The sequence below is a fragment of the Dermochelys coriacea genome, chromosome 1 (genome assembly GCF_009764565.3).
Source record: "Dermochelys coriacea isolate rDerCor1 chromosome 1, rDerCor1.pri.v4, whole genome shotgun sequence".
NCBI lineage: Eukaryota > Metazoa > Chordata > Testudines > Dermochelyidae > Dermochelys > Dermochelys coriacea.
In genome coordinates, this window is record NC_050068.2 from 193,963,867 (window position 1) to 193,983,449 (window position 19,583).

Below are 19,583 nucleotides of genomic sequence, written 5' to 3' on the forward strand. Positions count from 1 at the left end.
AGGTGAGAGCTGAGTGTTTCAAACACGCTCTCTAATTGCGAATATCTAGCTTGAGACAGCTTGGGCCTGACTTACAGAGGTGGTGAGCAACCGCCGTTCCCATTGGCTTTAACTACAGTTTGGAGTGCTCAGCAACTTTAACAATCAGGCCTCAAGTGTCTGAAATGTGGCACTGAAAAAATCAGAGTCCATTTTGACAGTTTTGATCTATGCAGCTTGCCTAAAGCTAAACCAAATCAGAGACCAGATCTGGACACAGGATGGTCTGGTTCCCAGTCCTGTGCCCTACACACCATATTATCCTGTTTTTCAGTGGCATGTGCACAGTTATCTACTTTTACTATGACAACCAAATCCATTCCTATAGACTGGAAACAAATCATGCTTGTGCAAAACTCTGTTCATGCAAGTTACATCAACTCACCCCAAAACAAATTCTTCCTTTGGCTTAGTTTTTTTCAGCTTTTTACTCCCACTCATCCCACTTTGGGAAAAGGCCCAGTTTTCTTCATTCCAGCATCCTTCGTGGTCTGAGGAGTTGCCTTTTCCTGAGCTTCGTTTGCCTAGGAAAGAGGAAAAAAGATTCTTACTTTCACCATGGAATCTGTGTCACAGTGCACTGGACTCACAAGGACCCTGTATATCAAGAGTCACTCAACAGTGCAATTTCTGCTGCTCTGCTGACTGACACTTCACGCATTTCCAAAATGGGTTCTGTACCAATTTAGGTTCCTAAGGGATAAGAAGGTTACCTGGTAGCATCTGGATTTACCCATATTTACTACTTTAAAAGAGCCAGCTTTTGGAACCTTCTGCTAAGCTGCAGGACCCCTACAGTGAGGATCTGCAGAGGTATAATGAAGGAAAAAAGGTTTCATAGGTTTAATCTAAAGGAAAAGTAACCTCAAGGGTTCTCACTTCAATTTGGCTGTTCAGATTATCATCTTCGATTTGGTGCTCAGAGAAATGCTTTTAAATGTATCCTACTGAAAAGACACATCACATATTTTAAACCCAAATTCATCTTTCCATTCAGATTCAAGGTTCTCTCACTGATTATCATCATCGACTTTTAACAACGGAGATGCTAAATTTGGAAACTGATGACACATGTGATCTCCCTACTTCTATCCTGAATGAATGAACTCCACACTGTTTCTAGATCCCTCCCCATTCTTCTGGTTATGTACCTTATCTGGGGACCAGAATGTACACCAGAAAGGAGTGAGAGACACATCTACCTCTTCAAGGATTCAGAGCTATGCCTAGAGACCCACAGCATTTCTTCATATAGGCAACCAATGCTCCAGTGTAGCTGGTCAGGGTTATATAAAAATGCAAGCCCTGCACAAACCAGCAGATTGACCTGTTAACACATGTATTTTTAAAGTGAAATGTGCTTTAAAGACTATGTTTTGCAATCAGATATGCAGTAAAGGGGAAGGAGATATGTCTACTAATTGAATCAAATAAATCACTGGTTGCATTACAAGCCCACACCTAATTAATGGCAGACCAAGAGAGAGATGCTGTTCAAACACAATACAACACCTTTTGATTTATTTTTCTCTCCCCCGTAAATAAATGGCAAAAATCACCTACCTCTATCCACATTAGCACGCAGGGACGTGAGCATGCCCTCTGACACCAGAGTCTTATAAAGAGCACCTTTGCAAGATCGCTCTGATTTCCTGGAGCCACAGGTTTCAATCTTTTTATTACAGTCACTGTCTGCTGTTTTGACCTGTCCAGGTAAACTCTGTGGTACCACATCCTCTGTTGGGGTCAATGGTTCTGCTTTTATGTTGTCAGGTACCTCACAAGGCGCCTCCATATTGGCTGTAATACTAAGAAAGTCAGGAGGCTTTGATTCTTTGGTGGTCTCCGAGGATTTCTCCTTTGATGCTCTCTTCTCTTTTGATTTCACTTTTTTCTTTGGTGACTTTGTGTCCAACACACTTCCTTTCATGTTTGAGACAGGGCGGACCTTCTTCCGGGGGATTTCGCCGAGTCTCTCTGCACCCCAGTCGCCCTTTGCAACTGCTTCAATAGTATAAATGACACTTTCAATGTCAGACTCAGAGGACTGTCTCTTTTTACAAGCCTTCTTGGGGGTGGATTTTTCGTTTGTGTGCCGGTCCAGCTTATTTTTTTTCTTTTTCTTTTTTATCTTTTCTGGTTTGCTCAGCCCCAGGGTATTAAAGTCAGCAAGTGAAAGCTCTTGAGAATGGCTTGTGTGATCCTTTGCACTGGTACTATCATTTATCTCTAAAGTACTGCTGTCTGCTGCCAGATCAGTAAAGTGACTGCATTTTGTAACTTTCTCCAACTCTTCAGTTTTTGTCTTTTCGTCATTTTGATTTTTCACCATCTCAGATTCTTCCACTTTTACTTCCTGCGAGTCTTTCACATTCATCTTCTCCAATTCTTTCACTTTCACTTCCTCTGGAGCTTCTGCTTTCACATCCACCGATGTTTCCACTTTCACCTTCCCAGGTTCTTTCACTTTTACCGCCTCTGATGCAAGGCACATCTAAAACAAGTTTAAAACATCCCATCACCACCAATTAAATGCCCCTATTATTCAAATTTATTTATTTTGATTTACAGAAATGTTAGAAAGGGGCACTTATCTAAGGCCCTGATTTAGGAAAGAAGCCCCCTTCATTCAGGACAGTACTTAAAACATTCCCCCATACAGGATAGCGTGCTGTATGATCTCCAGGTCTGAGGGAAAGACACCTGAATCAGGCTGTAGATGCCCATGACATCCTTTGAAAATACACAAATAGTACCCTAAATGCAGTGGTACAGTTCAATATAACCCACCATCAGTAAACCAGGTAACTTACAAACTATTCCACCCGCTCATTATAATTCTGGTTCCTACTTTCAAATGCCAGTGAATGAAGAATTTAACCAATTCTTAATACTATCATTTTTTATTTTATTCAATTTGCAAAACAAAGTAAAAAACCCAAACAAAACCTTTACATTTCTTTTACATAATACAGAAAAATCCTCTCAAATCACAAGCCTCTTCAACACAGAAATGTAAAGTGTTACTACGTTGGAGCCAACCTTCTTGGTGATATCAGTAATGGAGACTGAATCCCCTCTATCTACCCACAGAATGGCTACCGTAAAGGATGCATTAAGTGCAAGCTTCTCCTAACTGCTCTCCCATTGGTTCTCAGCAGTGACAGAGGGATCATCGCAGGACCTGACAGGGTAGTTCACAGTGTCCATGCCTTGGCTTCTCTCCTAAGACTGCTAGCAGGGGTTACCACAAATGTCAGACCAACTTCCTCTGGGAGGATGTCCAAAACTAAGAGAAACACAAACCAAACCAAACCATACAAACAAATGACCACCAACTCCTTCAACAGAGGTCACCAAAAGAACCACTTGAACCACTGACCCGGGCTGGATTTTAGTCATTGGCCTGGAAGTCTCCGTACCAAGTACTAATTTACAAAGCCATTCGGCCTCCTGTCACTATGAAACTGAACATTTTATTTTTCTCACACATCTTTTTAAAATCACATAACCTGCTATTTTACCTGCTTTACAGTTCAATAGGTCCTTTTAGTTATATCTGTGGAAATTAGAAATCCTTTGGCTGACATCATTCTTTTTAATATTATTACTTTTGTCAAAGAAAACTTAGCTCATGAGTTCAGATTTGGCTATAAGGAAGATAGTATCTAAAGAAACCCTGGTAATAATCTCTCATGGTCTGTTTATTTAAATAAACTGAAATTTTCCAAGTTCCTAAGAGGCTTGGAAAATCTCAATCTTAAGTCTTTAAAATATCCTGTTCATTTGACAGCAACTCCATTTTTAACCCTTCTTCTCTGCTCTACACCTTTTCTTCTAAAGCTTGTAACATAACAGGCAGAGAAGACTTTGGACTGCTTTAGCTGTGTGGCTATGAAAGGGGCTTTGAGTGTTGTATGCTATCAACTAACTCATGGCATGTGGTCTTATGATTTGGAAGGTTTAGAAAAAAAAGAGAACTTTAAATGTTTCCACAAGGGGACCATTCACTGCAACTACTCCCGGAAGGACAGTCTGATGTCAGCTGCAACGTATCAGAACACAGTTCCTCCAGAAGTCATACATGTATTCCTCATTTTAAAATAACAATTTGCATGAGAGTGGAAATAAATGGAAGTGACTGAAGCCTTCTAAAACGTATTTGCAATGACAATGTCCTGACCTGAATAAAACCCCAGAAGTGTTCATTAAAAATAATCTGAATGCAAATCAGATAAGTCCTTTGCCATCAGAGGTCTGACTTTTTAACCGTTAACTCAGTAACACTAAGAGCCTGTGCTTTAATGGCTAGTCTAGGGAAATCTTGATTCTTTGCACCCAAGTGATAATTAGTATGGTTGTTTATAGAAGCATAAATTATGACGGTGCCACTGTTCTGACCGCTAGACTCGGGCAATCAGCATTATTAGCTTCTCCTCCCCACTGCACCAGTGGTACTTAATCACCAGTATTTTAATATTACCTCTGCCAACTGAAACAACGCTGACGTCCCACACTGATTTGTTAAGTCAGGAGGGCCTGAATGGGATGTACTCGAGGAAATCTTAAGCAAAAAACAAAGAAGGAAAAAAACATTACTTCTCCAATACATCCTTTCTGTATGTTGAATTTAAAATTTTTACAAGGATGACTTTTCCTCCAGCGATACATTCATAAAAGTCCATATTGTGAGAAAAAATTGCATTCATGGTACATCCAAAGGGCTCATTGCAGGATTTTCCTCCTTATAAATAACAATCTAGTGCCCTCAGACAATGTCACTAAGAGTGATTTTCTACTTCTGGATTCTTATTAATCAGGGCATCATTTAGGAGAAGGCTGACATAAAGGACAAGTTCTCCTGCTCACGTACATTGTCATAGCTCCGCTGGCTTCTTGGAGTCAATGGAACTGCTCTGGTTTAACTAGTGAAGAATCTAGCCCAAACTGTTTCTAAATGTACCTTTCCTCTTGAATCAGTTTAGTGCTTATCTTCAGTATTTCAAGGGAGCCTGATTAAGAAGTGTTGAGGAAGACTCTAAAACACAACCACTTTATAAAACACATTAGAGCACCAATCCAAGCATCTCGACATTAGGCCTCAACATTCCTGCAAAGCAGGTATTTTTATACTCCAAGAATTCTGATGCCGTCAGTTAGGCTCTATACCAGCCTTGTACTCAGGGCTCACTCTGGGTGGGGAGTGGGGAAACCTGCTCCTCTCCAGCACACAGCACATTATGTTTGGGTTACAATGGTGCGATGCAAATGCCTGCCAAATGAACCTGCAATGATGGGTTCACTCCGGGGGTATGAACACGGCATGTTAGGGCAGCTTCAAATTAATGCCTGATCTGCCCACCCAGTGGTAATTAAAGAATTAAGAAATTCACAAGTTAAACAGAATCTCTCATATTTTATGCGTCCAACTGGGATCAGGTGTCACAGAGAACACAAAACCAAAACCACACCAAAAAACCTGTGAGCTTTTCACAGGCTAGTTGATCCTTCAAGGGGACTTAGGCACAGCATCACTTGGGACAGACCAGTGACCCTCCCAGCTGATCAGCTAGGAATCAGATGGCCTTGTTTATCTGGTAGATTCAGAAGAAGGGAAGCTCCCAGGCAGATGGCCTGGAGGAGGACTGAGGAGGATTGCAGGAGGGAGTCTATCTGGCCTCTGTGACTGGCCCTGGAAGAAGGGAGATTCCCAGAGGGGAAAAGCCTGGACAGTCAGCTCTCTTTTTAGGAGAGCGGGAAAGAACCGACCGCGGAGTTGGGAAGGGCAGAAGGCCTTTTGTTTATGATGCTCTTGGGACTATTTACTAAGTTTGCTACCAGCACCTCACTGGGTGGTGCATGGGGGAGAGGTCACTTGCAGGTTTACACTAGTGTAAATGGTGGATCCTCTGTAACTTGAAGTCTTTAAAACATGATTTGAGGACATCAGTAATTCAGTCAGAGGTTAGGGGTCTATTACAGGAGTGACTGGGTGGGTGGGTGAGATTCTGTGGCCTGCAGTGTACAGGAGGTCAGACTAGATGATCATGATGGTCCCTTCTGGGCTTAAAGTCTATGACAGTTTCCTCAGAAGGCTAGTGGAAAAACAGAGGTAAGGTGAATAGTGCCATAGTGGACACAAGCACAGGTTATTCAGGCTGACCCAGCCAGAACATCTTAAGAAGGATGTGTGCAGAATGTCTGCCATGTTTTTATAAATTTAAGTTGGAGCCTGTACCTTACCTTTAGTTTGTATATTAAATTAGGTTTGAATGGATCTACTTAAATAATCATTGAGAGAAAGCACATGGATGTTTGTTTCAGATCCAAGTTTCTCGCTGCCAGACTAAGTCTCCTCTTGTGCTTCAATTGTGCTACAACTCTGCACTCTTGTGGGCAAGCATATGGACTTTCCTGTGACTCCTAAGGATTTGTTTCGTAAGAGGTGTCAGACCTTCACCTAGTGGTGATATGCAAACATCAGGCCTGATTCAACAGTGTTACTCCAGTGCCATGCTGGTGTAACTCCAGTGAAATCAGGCTCACTATTATTAAAGGGGTACAACATTAAGATCACGTGCAGAATGCTGCCTAATAAGCAAAGCAAGGGGATACTTCAACACATTTTCCCCAACCCCCACTGTTTCTCAGTCGTTCTTGTCAGCTGCTGGAAATGGCCCACCTTGATTATCAGTACAAAAGGTCATCCCCTCCCCACCCACTCTCCTGCTGGTAATAGCTCACCTTAAGTGATCACTCTGGTTACAGTGTGTATGGTAACACCCATTATTTCATATTCTCTGTGTATATAAATCTCCCCACTGTATTTTCCACTGAATGCATCCGATGAAGTGAGCTGTAGCTCACGAAAGCTTATGCTCAAATACATTTGTTAGTCTCTAAGGTGCCACTAGTATTCCTTTTCTTTTTGCGAATACAGACTAACACGGCTCCTACTCTGAAACCTATCACATTTCTAGTGTTCACTAGCTTTTTTGGCTTGTTTTCAGAGCTGCAAAGGTCACATCCCCCTACAGATCACTAGCTCCTGCTAACTGTGATCACCCTAGCATGCACTCTGCTGGCAATGTAGCACACACACGATAATGAACCCTAATGAACACTAATGCTGGAGCCTGGGGACCGCCTAAAGGGTAAGGCAAATCTCTTCTTTCCACTCATGCATATTTCTTTAAAATTTATCTTTTTAGTATCCTTATTTTCTAACCAAGAAGGAACAAAACATTACTGTTATGCAGTCAGGGGAAAAAAACCCCCACTCTACGTAGGTCCAAATTCTAGAGTTTTTTCAGTGGTTCCAGATTCTAGATTTCTCTCCAGCAGAATGAGTGTTGGGATGCCAATGGATGGGAGTCAGCGAACCACTTTGGGCATTGAAATCTGCAAGCTGTGGTCTTGCATAGTAAACAAACAATATGCTGAAATGTTCCCTTTTCCTTATTTATCCAAGGGAACCCAGCACACATCCTTTAATTTGTAGATTCTTGACATATTAAAAAAAATATCCAAGCCAAACTTCAAGGGAATGGGGGTATGTTTTATCAACAACAAATAAACTGACATTTCAGATGCATCAAGGAGTTCCAGTTGCGTCTGGAATACCTAAATCTCAGCAAGGTTACTTATCACGGCCAAATACTCACATGGTCATTTTAATCTTGGATACGGATTACAGTCCCCACTCTTTATAAAGACCCTCACATTCCTCAAAACCTGCTTCTTGCTTCCTAAATTGGGTCACAAATCAGGAAAGCATCCCCCCTGTGTAAGTCCTATTCAAGTCACATCCTGAAGTGTGACTATATACTTTTCCGAATCAGGACCTTGGTATCCACAGTGACAAATCATCTACACCTTCTCTTGCCATACCTGTTGTGCTGAATTGTGGTTTTGTCAGAGTTGTACTGTGAGTTCTCCAGGGGCAGGAATCTTATCCTGCTTTCTAAGGGACCATGTGTATTTACAACATAAATGAATTAAAAAAAGGTAAGCGGTCGATACCCCCTTCTGACAGCATCTCAAGCTACCTTTTTTTTCCCCCTTGTTTGCTAAAGCGGAGTTTGGTGCTAGGCTAACTTGTGAAGCCCATGTGTTTTGGGAAAAATATGCACACACATTCACATCATGATGGTAAGAGGAACCTTACCTCTGCCAGCTGGAAGAGTGCTGACTTCCCACAGTGCTTTACAGGCTCAGGACTCCCCAGCTGTGAAGTATTTGATGAGATCTACATTTTTGAACAAACCAGAAGAGAGAACATTTCAGGGTCACTAGGGAAAGAGAGAGGGGGGAAAAAAAAGGCTAACTGACCCTCGGCTTCTCTTGGGATATTGCAGACAGTCAGTATAAACACTGGGCCCCAAGTTAGGAAAGCATCCCTATTCAGGAAGCACTTAAGCATGTGCTGAAGTTCCATGAAAGTCAACAGGACAAAAGCGTGTGCCTAAGTTTTTTCCTGAATCAGGGCCTACATGAGTAACCACATTTTTTATTGGATTTGTGACCTCCATAGATGACACATGCTGGCCATGCAGGTTTTTCTACAATCACTTCAGTGACCACCTAAGGGACCACACAAAAAACAACCCCATCTGCTACTTAGCAGAGGTGGGTCTTTTGCTGAAGTATAAAGTTATACTGGAAACTTTGGGGAATCTTTCTGTGTGGTTACTTAAAGCAGAGTATTGTTTGTTTGAGATGGGTATAAATATCAATGTATTTCTTTAAAGTTAAACGAAAGCTTTCAGTAAGTAAAGTTTTCCAGATCAATAAGGTCTTATTTGCCCTTTTACATAGTCACTGTTATCCTGCCTTAGCAGCTGCCTAGTGGCCCACTTCACAGAAGTGCCTTAATCTGCCTGTTGTTACAGGTGGCACAGCAAAGAGATCATTTTAACCTAATGGCAGTCACACTGCTCAGAGAGCATCGATGTTCATTGTGCTGTCCCAACCTTGGCTTTGTAGAATTAAATGGTATTGTTTGGAATGAGAGACTCCATCCCTTAACACTGGTTTTTCAGGGTACAGGTGTTCCTGAGACAGTTTCTTCATAACACATACATTTATATTCACAGTCTTTTGGGATATACAAGGCCACTCTAATTTTTGGTTGCAAGCTTGTCCACTCTGGGTCTCAATGTGTTTTTATACACATTTTTCCTTTGGAATAGATTACTTTACTTTGCAGTTTCAAGGGGATACACTGGAATTAAAAAACAAACTTTACTGCCATTCATTCACCATACACCTATGTTTAAAATACACAGGAACATTATTTTTGTTTAATGTTTATTAATAGTTATTACTTCTATTACAGTAACTCCTGGTGGTCCAGTCAAAACTGGGTCTCTGTTGTGCGAGGCACTGTATAGACATGGTCCCAGCCCCAAAGAATTTCTAGTCTAAAACCTTGATCCTGCAATGAGCTCCATAGAGGCAGTCCCCTTAAGTACACAGAGCCCCATTATAGTCAACAAGTGAGCGTTCTCAGTGATCCTCCTGCACAGACTGGCTTGCAGGATCCGGGCCTTCGTTTTTTTCATTTCTATTCTATAGTAACTTACTTTACAAAAATATTAACCACAAGGCAGATCTCCTCAATTCAACATCAAAGCTATACAGGGCTCCAGAAAAGTAACTCCACGTCGCTTAAACAGAACATGAGCTCACGCAGAAGTATGTTCTGATTTTTGACACCACACAAGCAAACCAAACAGAGTGGAACTACATCATTAAATTGTGATATGGACATTCACAACCAAATGATGGCAGAGCTGTTGTTACAGTTTTACAAGGTCGGAGGAGAAATCAGCATATTACCTTAGCATGAAATAGACTCAACAACTTGGAGAACAAACTCCAGGAAACACAGCTAGTTTAGAATTTACCTCAAAGAAGATGTTTGCTGGGCTTGCGAGGTGACAGAAGGATCAATCACCTCCCAATAATGATCTCAAATTTTACTCTCTTCTAGTTAAATGCAATCTTCTATTTTTAACAGAATTGTCAGTATCTACACCACACCTTCCTAATTTCCATTCACCTCAAGCATGAATGGTTAGTTCTTATACGCAGGGTTGGCTTCTGATCCCACAAAAACACTTATTTTTAGGATCATGTTACTATCTCAGAATCCTTTTACAATAATTGCCAATATTTTAGCTATTATTTATGGCATGGGTGGTATGTTATGCCATAGTGTACACTTTTTGTTGCCTGTGGAGCATAGGGTAACTCAGACATTTAGTAAAATGTAAGGCCTTAACTCACACTAATACTATAAGCATATTTACATATTTTATACAATGATGAATCTATATCAGAAGATTATGGCTTTTTCCTAAACTTGGAGCTGGGAGAGAGGGGGAATAGTGAATCAGCCATTGTGTATACAAATACCACACTGCTAGGTCAACCTCTAATTTATAGGCATTTTGCCTCAAATTGCTAGATTTAAATATTTTGCACAAAACCCAAACAAAATGTTAAGAGTTGTCTCTATGTTGATTGTACATGGGTCAGTGAAGCTGCACTGGGGATGAATTCCGCCCCAAGCATTTGTGTGTCCTGACTGCAAGTAGAGTGAGGGAATAGAAAGGGAAATTATACATTGCTGCAACAAGGATACTAGCCTGCATTTGTTTTGAAGTTAGTCTAGAGAAAAGCTTTAGTAGAGCAGCTAAAAGAAGAGTACTGATTTTGAGGTGATTAGGCTTGTGATTTTATTGCCATCATTCCTTGGAAACATTTTTGTTGTTTAATAAAAGATGAGAATTTAGTTAAGTAAACCCAAGGGGAGCTTGCGAGTCTTCACTACCCAGCGTTCATCACCATCTGTTCTCATTTGCCAAACAGAGATTCAATAGGCCTCGAGAGCGTTTCCATCTGTTCCATTTCCCTCACATGAAAAGAAGAGCAACCAGCAGCACACAACCAGAGAGCTCTCCAACCACCACCAGCAAGTGTGCCTCAAACCATTGTCTGCTGACCAACCTCTAGCCTAGATCATGACCTTCCATGGAAAACCCCTTAATTCAATGATACCATCAGAACTGTGGAACTTTCCTAAGGATTTTTAAACATCTCTATAGCATCTGCACGCATATCCAGACATGCTGCACTACTCCTAGGGCTCTCATCCCCTGTTGTGGCCGGTCAAGAACAGGCAAGCCTGATTAGCCCTATCATCAGTTTTAATTGAAAAATATAGCACTTGGTGAAAACAAGAAGGTGAAAGGCATACTGGGATTCTCAGGAAGAAAGAATGTCATGGTGTATAATGAGCTGTCTATGAGTGACAGGGGATTTCTATTCCTGGGGCAAGGGATGGCCATTACAAGTGACCCATCTACTTGATGGGATCACTCTTTTCACAGAGAGTCAGTTATCCACTCCTACTGTGAAGGGAATAAAGAGAAGGGAACATATGAAGAACACCCAGTCAGAACAAAATGCTGTCTGGGACGGCTGCCAGGCACACTGGCTCACAATGCATTTCACATCATTTCACAGAACTGTTCCATTACTGGTTAAATATATACTTTCACTCCTTTTTTTAGTGGCACTGTACATTGCTCATTGCAGTATGCTGCAAACTGCTTACCATAACTCAGCTTACTAATGGCAGCAATGCATTAATAGACCGGCCACAGGAAGAAGTAGCAGAGCAAGGAATGGGACTTTTGTCAAATGTGACAAAGATTCCCTATGTGAATGAAAGTCCTGTATTAGAAAAAAGCAGAAGCAGAGCCAACAGCAGAAAGAAGGGCTTAAAGAGATACTACAGATTGCTGTCTGTTCTCCCCCAAACAACCTAGATGAAGCCAGGCTGCATACGATCTCCGCAGTGTTGTGTAACAAGATGTTAGTCACTGCAGTTAGCATTGCAATGATGTTGGCATGACACAGGGGAGTAACCCTGGGTGAACAAAGGTTCTTGGTGCTGAAGTGTTTTTATGGCTCTGGCCAGATTTCTCTCTCTCAACTCCCTAATTTGAAGTAAATTATTGTGCTAAACTTCAGAGGCAAGGCCAGCCTGGAACAGACATTCTCTTCCAACATAAAATAAGTCCTAGCTACATGTAGCAGAGTAAGGGGAGGTTTTAACATTTCCAATAGAAAAAACAGACCCTATATTTAATAACTCCCTCTTTCAAATTAACCAATAAAATGCACCTTTCAAGTTCCCCTGACTTCTATTGTTTCACACAACATCTTCAGCATACTGAGTTAACTAGCTGCGCATAAGCAGGTGTGTCATTAAGCACACTTATGGTACCTTCCTACAGGAAAGCTAGGAAACATGAATACATTTTTATAGAGGTTCTGTGGAATCCTAAAATCAGAAATAGAACCTTCTATTAACTTCTTTAGCATGGTTTGATAATTCTGTAGGCAGGCGATCATATTCTGTTCAGTTCTACAGGTTGTTGTTAATAGAGTCATTTGGATAGCACACAAATGATGGTAGAGATTTTAATAGCTGACAAGGGGATTTAGCTACACAAGTCAATTGTGGTATTCACATTTATAGGAGTTGTGTATCCAAATCCTGGTGCTGGCTTCAAAAGTCTCACCCTAGAGTTGTACAATCTGATTTATAACCATTCAAGAAAAACATTTAGTACATCTGGAAAGTCCTTCACAGATACTGTACATTCATGCTATTGTGCGTCTTGCCAGGATACTGCTATTCAGACATTTTCTGGACCCTTAATGGCTACCTGTAAACTACTGTTTTACACTTCAATCTCTTATCACTAATGATGTGTCCTGTATGTCCATCATAGCCAGGTAATACGTAATTATCTTAAAGCTTAACACAAAGGAAGACACAGGGCTGGAGAAGAAAGGGTGATGAGTAGGGAATACGGGGGTTCCTGGAGCCCATAATGCACCCGTGCAGGGCCATGCACAACCCCAGTTCTTATGCTTAATGAACAGAAGCTACGAACACCTAGCTCCACAAGCAATACTAGACTCCCCAAAGTAGACTGGAAGGAGGTATTATTAAATGCATTCAACATATTCCTACAGCTGAGGAAATTGTTACAATTATCCATTAGTCACCATAATGAACACATTCAAGAACAGGTGGCAGAAAAAAAAAAAGCTCTAGCCACATGTTCAAGGTATTTTTGGATACGTTGTCTAACATGCATTATTTACTGGTCCACTATGGCATTATGTGCCCTTGTAACTCTTGAGATTTGTTTGCTCTGCATCTCTCTATTTGTAAGGTGTATGCTTCCTGCCTGCAGAGGCGGATATCATTCTTCAAGCTGCTGCAGCAGCTCCTTACAAAGGAGGTGCACACTGCCACTTTGGATCATCCTCTGTTTGTTGATTCCCTTGATCTAAAATAAGAAGCCCTTTGGAATGAAAGCCTGTAGCTGTTCTTCGGTATGGAAAGACATATAATATCCCTGACTTCACAGCTTGTGTGTATGGGGGTTCTGGTGTATTATGTACGATGTGTTTGAATAGGAAACCTAAATCTCCCTGGATCATTGGTTACTACGCCAACATTCCTCCCCAGCAGAAGGCTCAAATCAATTCTGTTATGGTGCTGAGAATTTACGGCTTGTTCCTTTCACTGCTACTGATGTGACCACCTGGTGTAACCCACATGCTTTATACTGCAGCATTTGAACTTGTTTCTTTTGTGGAGCATGAGACAGGCAATGGGGGTGGGGGAGGAGGAGATATGAATCTTATCCAGATACTCTGTCTCTCTGCACAGGTGCAGAGAGCAGGGCAGGCCAGGGCAACTCAGGTAGAAGGATCCAGGAACTTCCAGAAGGGGTGAAGGAGTTACCAGATATGCTCAGTAGCTATCCTGAGACTACAGGAAGTTTTTTCATTATGATCACCGAACCTGACAGGTCATATCCTTGGTTCTGAAAGCTGAGCCAATCAGAGTGGAAAGGGTGGGGGAAGATTACAGAGGAGTTAAAAAGAGCCCTGTGGACTCAGCAGCTGATGGATACAGGACCAAAAGATGTGTCTGCTGTGAGGGCTGAGTCCCTTTCTCCTTGTGCCACTTTGGATACGGGGGTCAGGGTTATTCTAGCTTTATTTACTGGGGAAGGATAATGTTTGGTTCACTGTGGTGTGTTTTGTGGACCTAAACAGAGAGCTGGGAGGGAAGCATTTGTTACCCCTAGATGCTACAGAGCCTGTGGACCTCCATTTAGCTATTACCTAACTGCTCTAAACTGGGATTCTGTCTCAGTTAGAGAGAGAGAAAATGGAGCAACACTTCAGCAAAGACAGGTTTCAGAGTAGCAGCCGTGTTAGTCTGTATTCGCAAAAAGAAAAGGAGTACTTGTGGCACCTTAGAGACTAACAAATTTATTAGAGCATAAGCTTTCATGATGAGCTGTAGCTCACGAAAGCTTATGCTCTAATAAATTTGTTAGTCTCTAAGGTGCCACAAGTACTCCTTTTCTTTTTACTTCAGCAAAGAGTTAAGCTGAGGTGCAGGAAGAAGGAGAGCGCATAGTTATACAGAATATTGCCTGTACAGCTCCATCCCCCCCACTACGCTTGCAAAGGCTGATCAGTCATAATTAACAATATCCTTTCCTCTCTCCCACTTTAAAAAAAATAGTCAAGTTGTTATACCTCTGCAAACTGAAACAGTGCCGACTCCTCAGTTTGTTTTGCAGCCTCCGGGGCATCAGATTGTGATGGGCTCGAAGAGAGCTGGAGGGAAAAAACAATTATTTTGTAGACAACCATCTCTAGCTTCAACATTCTACACATCTTATACCAAATGTAGCTCCCTGTATCCAAGACCATGCTGATAACTGTACTGTAAAGAGTACTTGGCTTTCCTAAGGGGCTAATAAAAGGTAATCTGTGAGGAGTACTTACATCAGTTTCACTATTAAAATCACCATGATTTTTAAAGAGCTTTTACTGCTTCACTGAATAGTCAAAATAGCAAAATAAAAAAGTAACACCACCTCATGTTTCAGAGTTCAGTGAAAGGGGTATTTCACTGCAGTATGCTGGCATTTACAAAGCACAATAAGCAACTTAGTTTGGAATGCGTGTGGATGCAGACATGGTAACAGCTGCACAAAACCAAAGTGAGGCACTGGATAAATGCCAGTAGCCATGAACGCTGTACTTTGTAATCGGAATTTCAGATTAACATTGGATTTGTACAACGATTATTTTCTACTGCCACAGATGCATGCAATGTAACCAGAAGCATGTTTTAATTTCCAAGGAAATTAAAACACGCCAATAAATAGGCATCTGAGGTGACGCATATATGAGTAGCTTCCAACTTGCTCACCTTACAGAAGATGGATGTGCAGATGTGGCTGTGGATTGGCACCCTACCCTGCCACTGGGTGAGGAAAAGCCAATGGGATTTAGTGGGAGGTCACAGGGCCTCAGCATAACCGTAACTACAGCACCTAACAAAATGCTGCACAACGTCCCTCCTGCCCAGGGCATTGCACTATGAATATGCAGTCACTAGGTGAGCTGTGATTTCCCCTATATTACCAGGACTTACCAGGAAACCCCAAGCAAAAGGCCATTAAAAAAAAAAAAAAAGATGGAGTAGAGTGATTTTCGCTGTTTTGTAGGAATTGTGCAAATGCTACATTAGAAATATTGGACGATGAATATTTATTTATTATCCTCACCACCATGGACACTGGACTTTTAAGGTGGTGGTAAGTGATCTTATTACTGGCTGGAAAACTGAGTTTCCCCTCCCCTCAAGAGTGAAGCCATTAGCTTTTAAGAATTCAATATTATACATTTTATTCTGATTGTTATCTTTCCCGATACATAAAGAATCTGTCTAGTCATGTATTTCAGGAGTTCTGAGATCTTAGCTTGAAACCTTGAGTTTTGTGGATTGAAGTTAAGATATGAGCATTCATTTACTTTGGGGGTGATGGAAGAGATGGCAACGTTATTAGCACTAAAAGACAGGAGGCTCAGATCCACAGCTGGTGTAAATCGGCAAAGCTTGATTATCTTCAGTGGAGCTAGAGTGATTTACACCAGCTAAGGATATGGCCCTAGTGCTTCTGCTTAAACTGCACGTCTTTGCTTATGGGTTTAGATTAGCCCTTATGGTTTCCTCCCCCATCCTCCCTCCCAAGAGCTGTACAGAACTTGACCACACAACGCCCCCTACAGTTCTCAAGATTTCCACAGCTCACATATTTACATTTGCGTGTGATTTCATTCTTTACAATCATTTTAACAAATCAGAAAAAAAATGCATAAACTCAAATGAGCCACAGATGTTCAGTGAGGGCTGAGGTTCTTTGGGAACTGCATACTATTCATAAAAGACATTTGCAGCATATAGCATCTACTGCAGATGTTCCAGTATACGTCATGCATACCAAACAATAGCAGCTGCAGAACTTTTGAACAGTTTGGTTCAACTGAATACTCAACCTAATAACCTTATATTGGTAGCTCACAAAAATAACAGATTAATCTCCAGGCATGCAGAAAGATACATTTTTAAAATAGTGCTTACAGAACATCAAAACTGAAATGAGAAGAAAATTTCACCCTGCAACAAATCAATGAATGCACAAATACTTTGGTGCTGGGCTAGGATATATGCCAAGTTTAAGCCCAAACGGGAACTTTGTTGCCAAACTACAATATCCTCAAAATTGGCATTTCTAACAAACTCCAGGTGATCATTAACCTGAGACCCTTCCTGGCTGTTAGCAACAGAGAGCCCACTTTATTGACAGACTCTCAAAGGACTTAGACATGTTCAAGAAGTCAAGTGAAGTCATCCTCTGGTGTCAAATTGACATATGTGAAGCCAAAAGGAAGCGCTACTGGTATGTAATGAAAGGAGGCAGGGAAAGGGATACATAGTACAAAGTCTGCCTTCTCGGACAGCTGAGAATTCAGGACCTAATCCACACAAGACTTACTCTGTCCTCAGTGGGACTATTCATGAGTCTATAGTGACTGAGGCATATAAGACTTTGCAGGAATGGGCCTGGAGCGTTTGGTCAGCTCTATGGCTGTAGAATAAAGGAAAACTGTGGAGCATCCACAGGCTGTCAGAAGCAGTACAATCACTTTTGACTGAGTCAACTGCTAAAATGGTTACACTGGCTGATATATAATTTAACTATACAGAACTCTATCAAAGCCTTGGCTTGTAGGTAAAGAATCTTGTCAGCTTAGGCCATCCCTGCACTACATCTAACTGAATGCTTCTTTGAACACTATTTCAGCACTGTGTTTAGGGTTTTCCTCATGTGCTATATACACTTTTCTGCAGCTCAAGTCTGGCTTCCCCAACTGGTAATGGACCATTACCCATAAACAACAGGAATGTGGGGAGGGAAGCATGTGGTTGAAAACATTTGAGTAAAGGCTTGTCTTCTTCAGCTAACGTGTTTGGGATTTCTTTAAAATTTTTTTTTGTGGAAAAAATCATCCTATTACTTTTGGAAACTCACCTCTGCAAACTGGAACAATGGTGACTTCCGACACGCTTCAGTAGAATTAGATGCATCAGACTGGCAAGTACTTGAGGAAACCTGAAACAGTGATGACAGGGAATAAAACATCAATCACGTGCCTACAAAGACAGCAGCAATAATTAGTAACAAGAAACACTGTGCAGCAGCAACAACAGTATTCAGAAGCAGTGTTTAACAGAAGATGGACAGATGTTTCATAATCCTGGGTACACAGAAGTGAATGGAATTAAAGGTGAGGTCAGTACTATAGCATCCTTTTTAATACACCTTACAATAATTTAAACAGCAGTTAGGCCCAAAATACGACATTTGGTTTTGATTTTAAACTTCACAAAAGGTTTTACGAAACCAAATATTAAAAGGACAGTCTCAAATTAAACATACATAAGACTTTTGTTGGTCATGCTATGGGGACTGCTACACCTCTTATTTGCAAATTCATTATGGAGAAAAAATTAGATTATTCCAACAGCAAAAACACAAACCACACCATTTCAAAAACTGATTAAGTATGCTAAGTGACAAAAGTGTATTTACTTATAACATTAAAAAAAGCAATTCAGTACTTAAAAGCAAGAAAATGAGTAGTTAAAGGCCACCATAAATCTTGAATTGCTTGCATATAAAAATTTCATACCAGGTTTTTGTTATGTGCTTAAGTGACTTAAGACCACTTAGGACTTTCCACTGAAAGTCACTTAACACAAAACAAGGTAATAAAAGAAGAACATTTAAAACACTATTCTGTGGGTCAGAATAAAGGCTATTGTGATTGAATATGCATTGCTTTGTACTTGATTTTAAAAAGCATATAAGTAACTTAGGAGAACAAGTCCCATTTAAAGGATAATAAGTTTGAAATATATTTATGAAATGTCAATTTTTTCAGGGTAGAGTTATAGCTGCTGTCTCAGGAGACTTGTAGGTGCAGCTTAACAGAAGTGTATAGCATTGCATGGTAAAATATGTGCATGGATCATTTGGAAGCTGATCAACAGCCAATCAATCAAAATTGAGGAGGCTTTGTGGAACTGTGAGTATTGCGCGAGCACTTTCTCTCTCTAAATGATAGGGTCTAGGGATCTTTCCCCATAGAATTTTTAAATGCCAGATGCAATTTCATCCATGAAGAAGATTTAAAGTAAAGTATTTTATAAACAAACAAGACAATTTCCTGGGCATTTATCTTAAATTCTTCACCACAGTAAAGTTGCCAATGCCAATTAGTAACAGATGCTGCACACCAAAACATGGAGGGCCCAAAATGCCCTTGTTGATTTTCCAGTTACAAATATCCCCCCCGCCACATTTACTGATTGGTAATTTTTGAATTGGAGGTGAGGGGAGACTGCTGGTTGTATTGTTCTATAATGGCATTTTAAATGTGTGAAAAGTGCTGAGACCCCTGAAGTATTTTTTTTTTGGCTCATATTATGCATAAGCTGAAAAACTGACCCACCAGCAGCTTAAGTGGTGTGACTCTGGAGCTTTACGAGTGAAGGATGTACATTTGTGTGAACTCACGTGTCTGTCATCTATAAGCACGGGGATTCATTAAAACAACCAGGACTAGAAAAGGCACCAAAGTCTGGCTGTTCTTTTCAGAGATTGCTCCTGAAATCTACTCATTGCAGCCAAGGCACAGAGAGCAGTTATCGCCAAAGAATTTGTGACTTGGGATTCTGATATCACCCTGCTGCCGATGATTTCTCGCTCATTTAGCCTTCTATGTTCACGTATGGACTCCTTTTTCCCCGCAAAATGATCAATGAAATTCATTTGCCACAAGTGAATGAAAATCTACACAATCTACACGGCCCCATAAGGCTACTTTGACACCCTCCTGCCACCTCGCCTTCTCAAAGAAGTTATCGCCCCTTAAACAAAACACCATTCCTGAATGTTGTAATCTGTATTCCAACAGAATCTCACAATAGCAATTTGCTATTCTGCACAGTTACTTTTCACAGTTTACTGCACAGTCTAGTATCAGTGGGTTCACAAAATACCTCATAGTACACTTGC

The 19,583-nt window shown here is 41.0% G+C and overlaps 1 protein-coding gene across 14 annotated transcripts in view; it reads right to left on the minus strand.

The window, feature by feature from the left end:
* BBX (BBX high mobility group box domain containing) overlaps positions 1–19,583 on the minus strand; it is a 189,916-nt gene that overhangs the window by 45,746 nt on the left and 124,587 nt on the right. For 13 of the 14 annotated variants that reach the window (XM_043510859.1, XM_043510855.1, XM_038404292.2 and 10 more), the window contains 6 exons: positions 17,535–17,615; positions 14,686–14,766; positions 8,207–8,287; positions 4,523–4,603; positions 1,603–2,533; positions 425–563 (listed from right to left, as the gene is read on the minus strand). In XM_043510859.1, coding sequence (XP_043366794.1) covers positions 425–563; positions 1,603–2,533; positions 4,523–4,603; positions 8,207–8,287; positions 14,686–14,766; positions 17,535–17,615 — 1,394 coding nt within the window. The remainder of the gene's footprint in view (positions 1–424; positions 564–1,602; positions 2,534–4,522; positions 4,604–8,206; positions 8,288–14,685; positions 14,767–17,534; positions 17,616–19,583) is intronic. The other variant, XM_043510850.1, reaches the window with a different exon arrangement.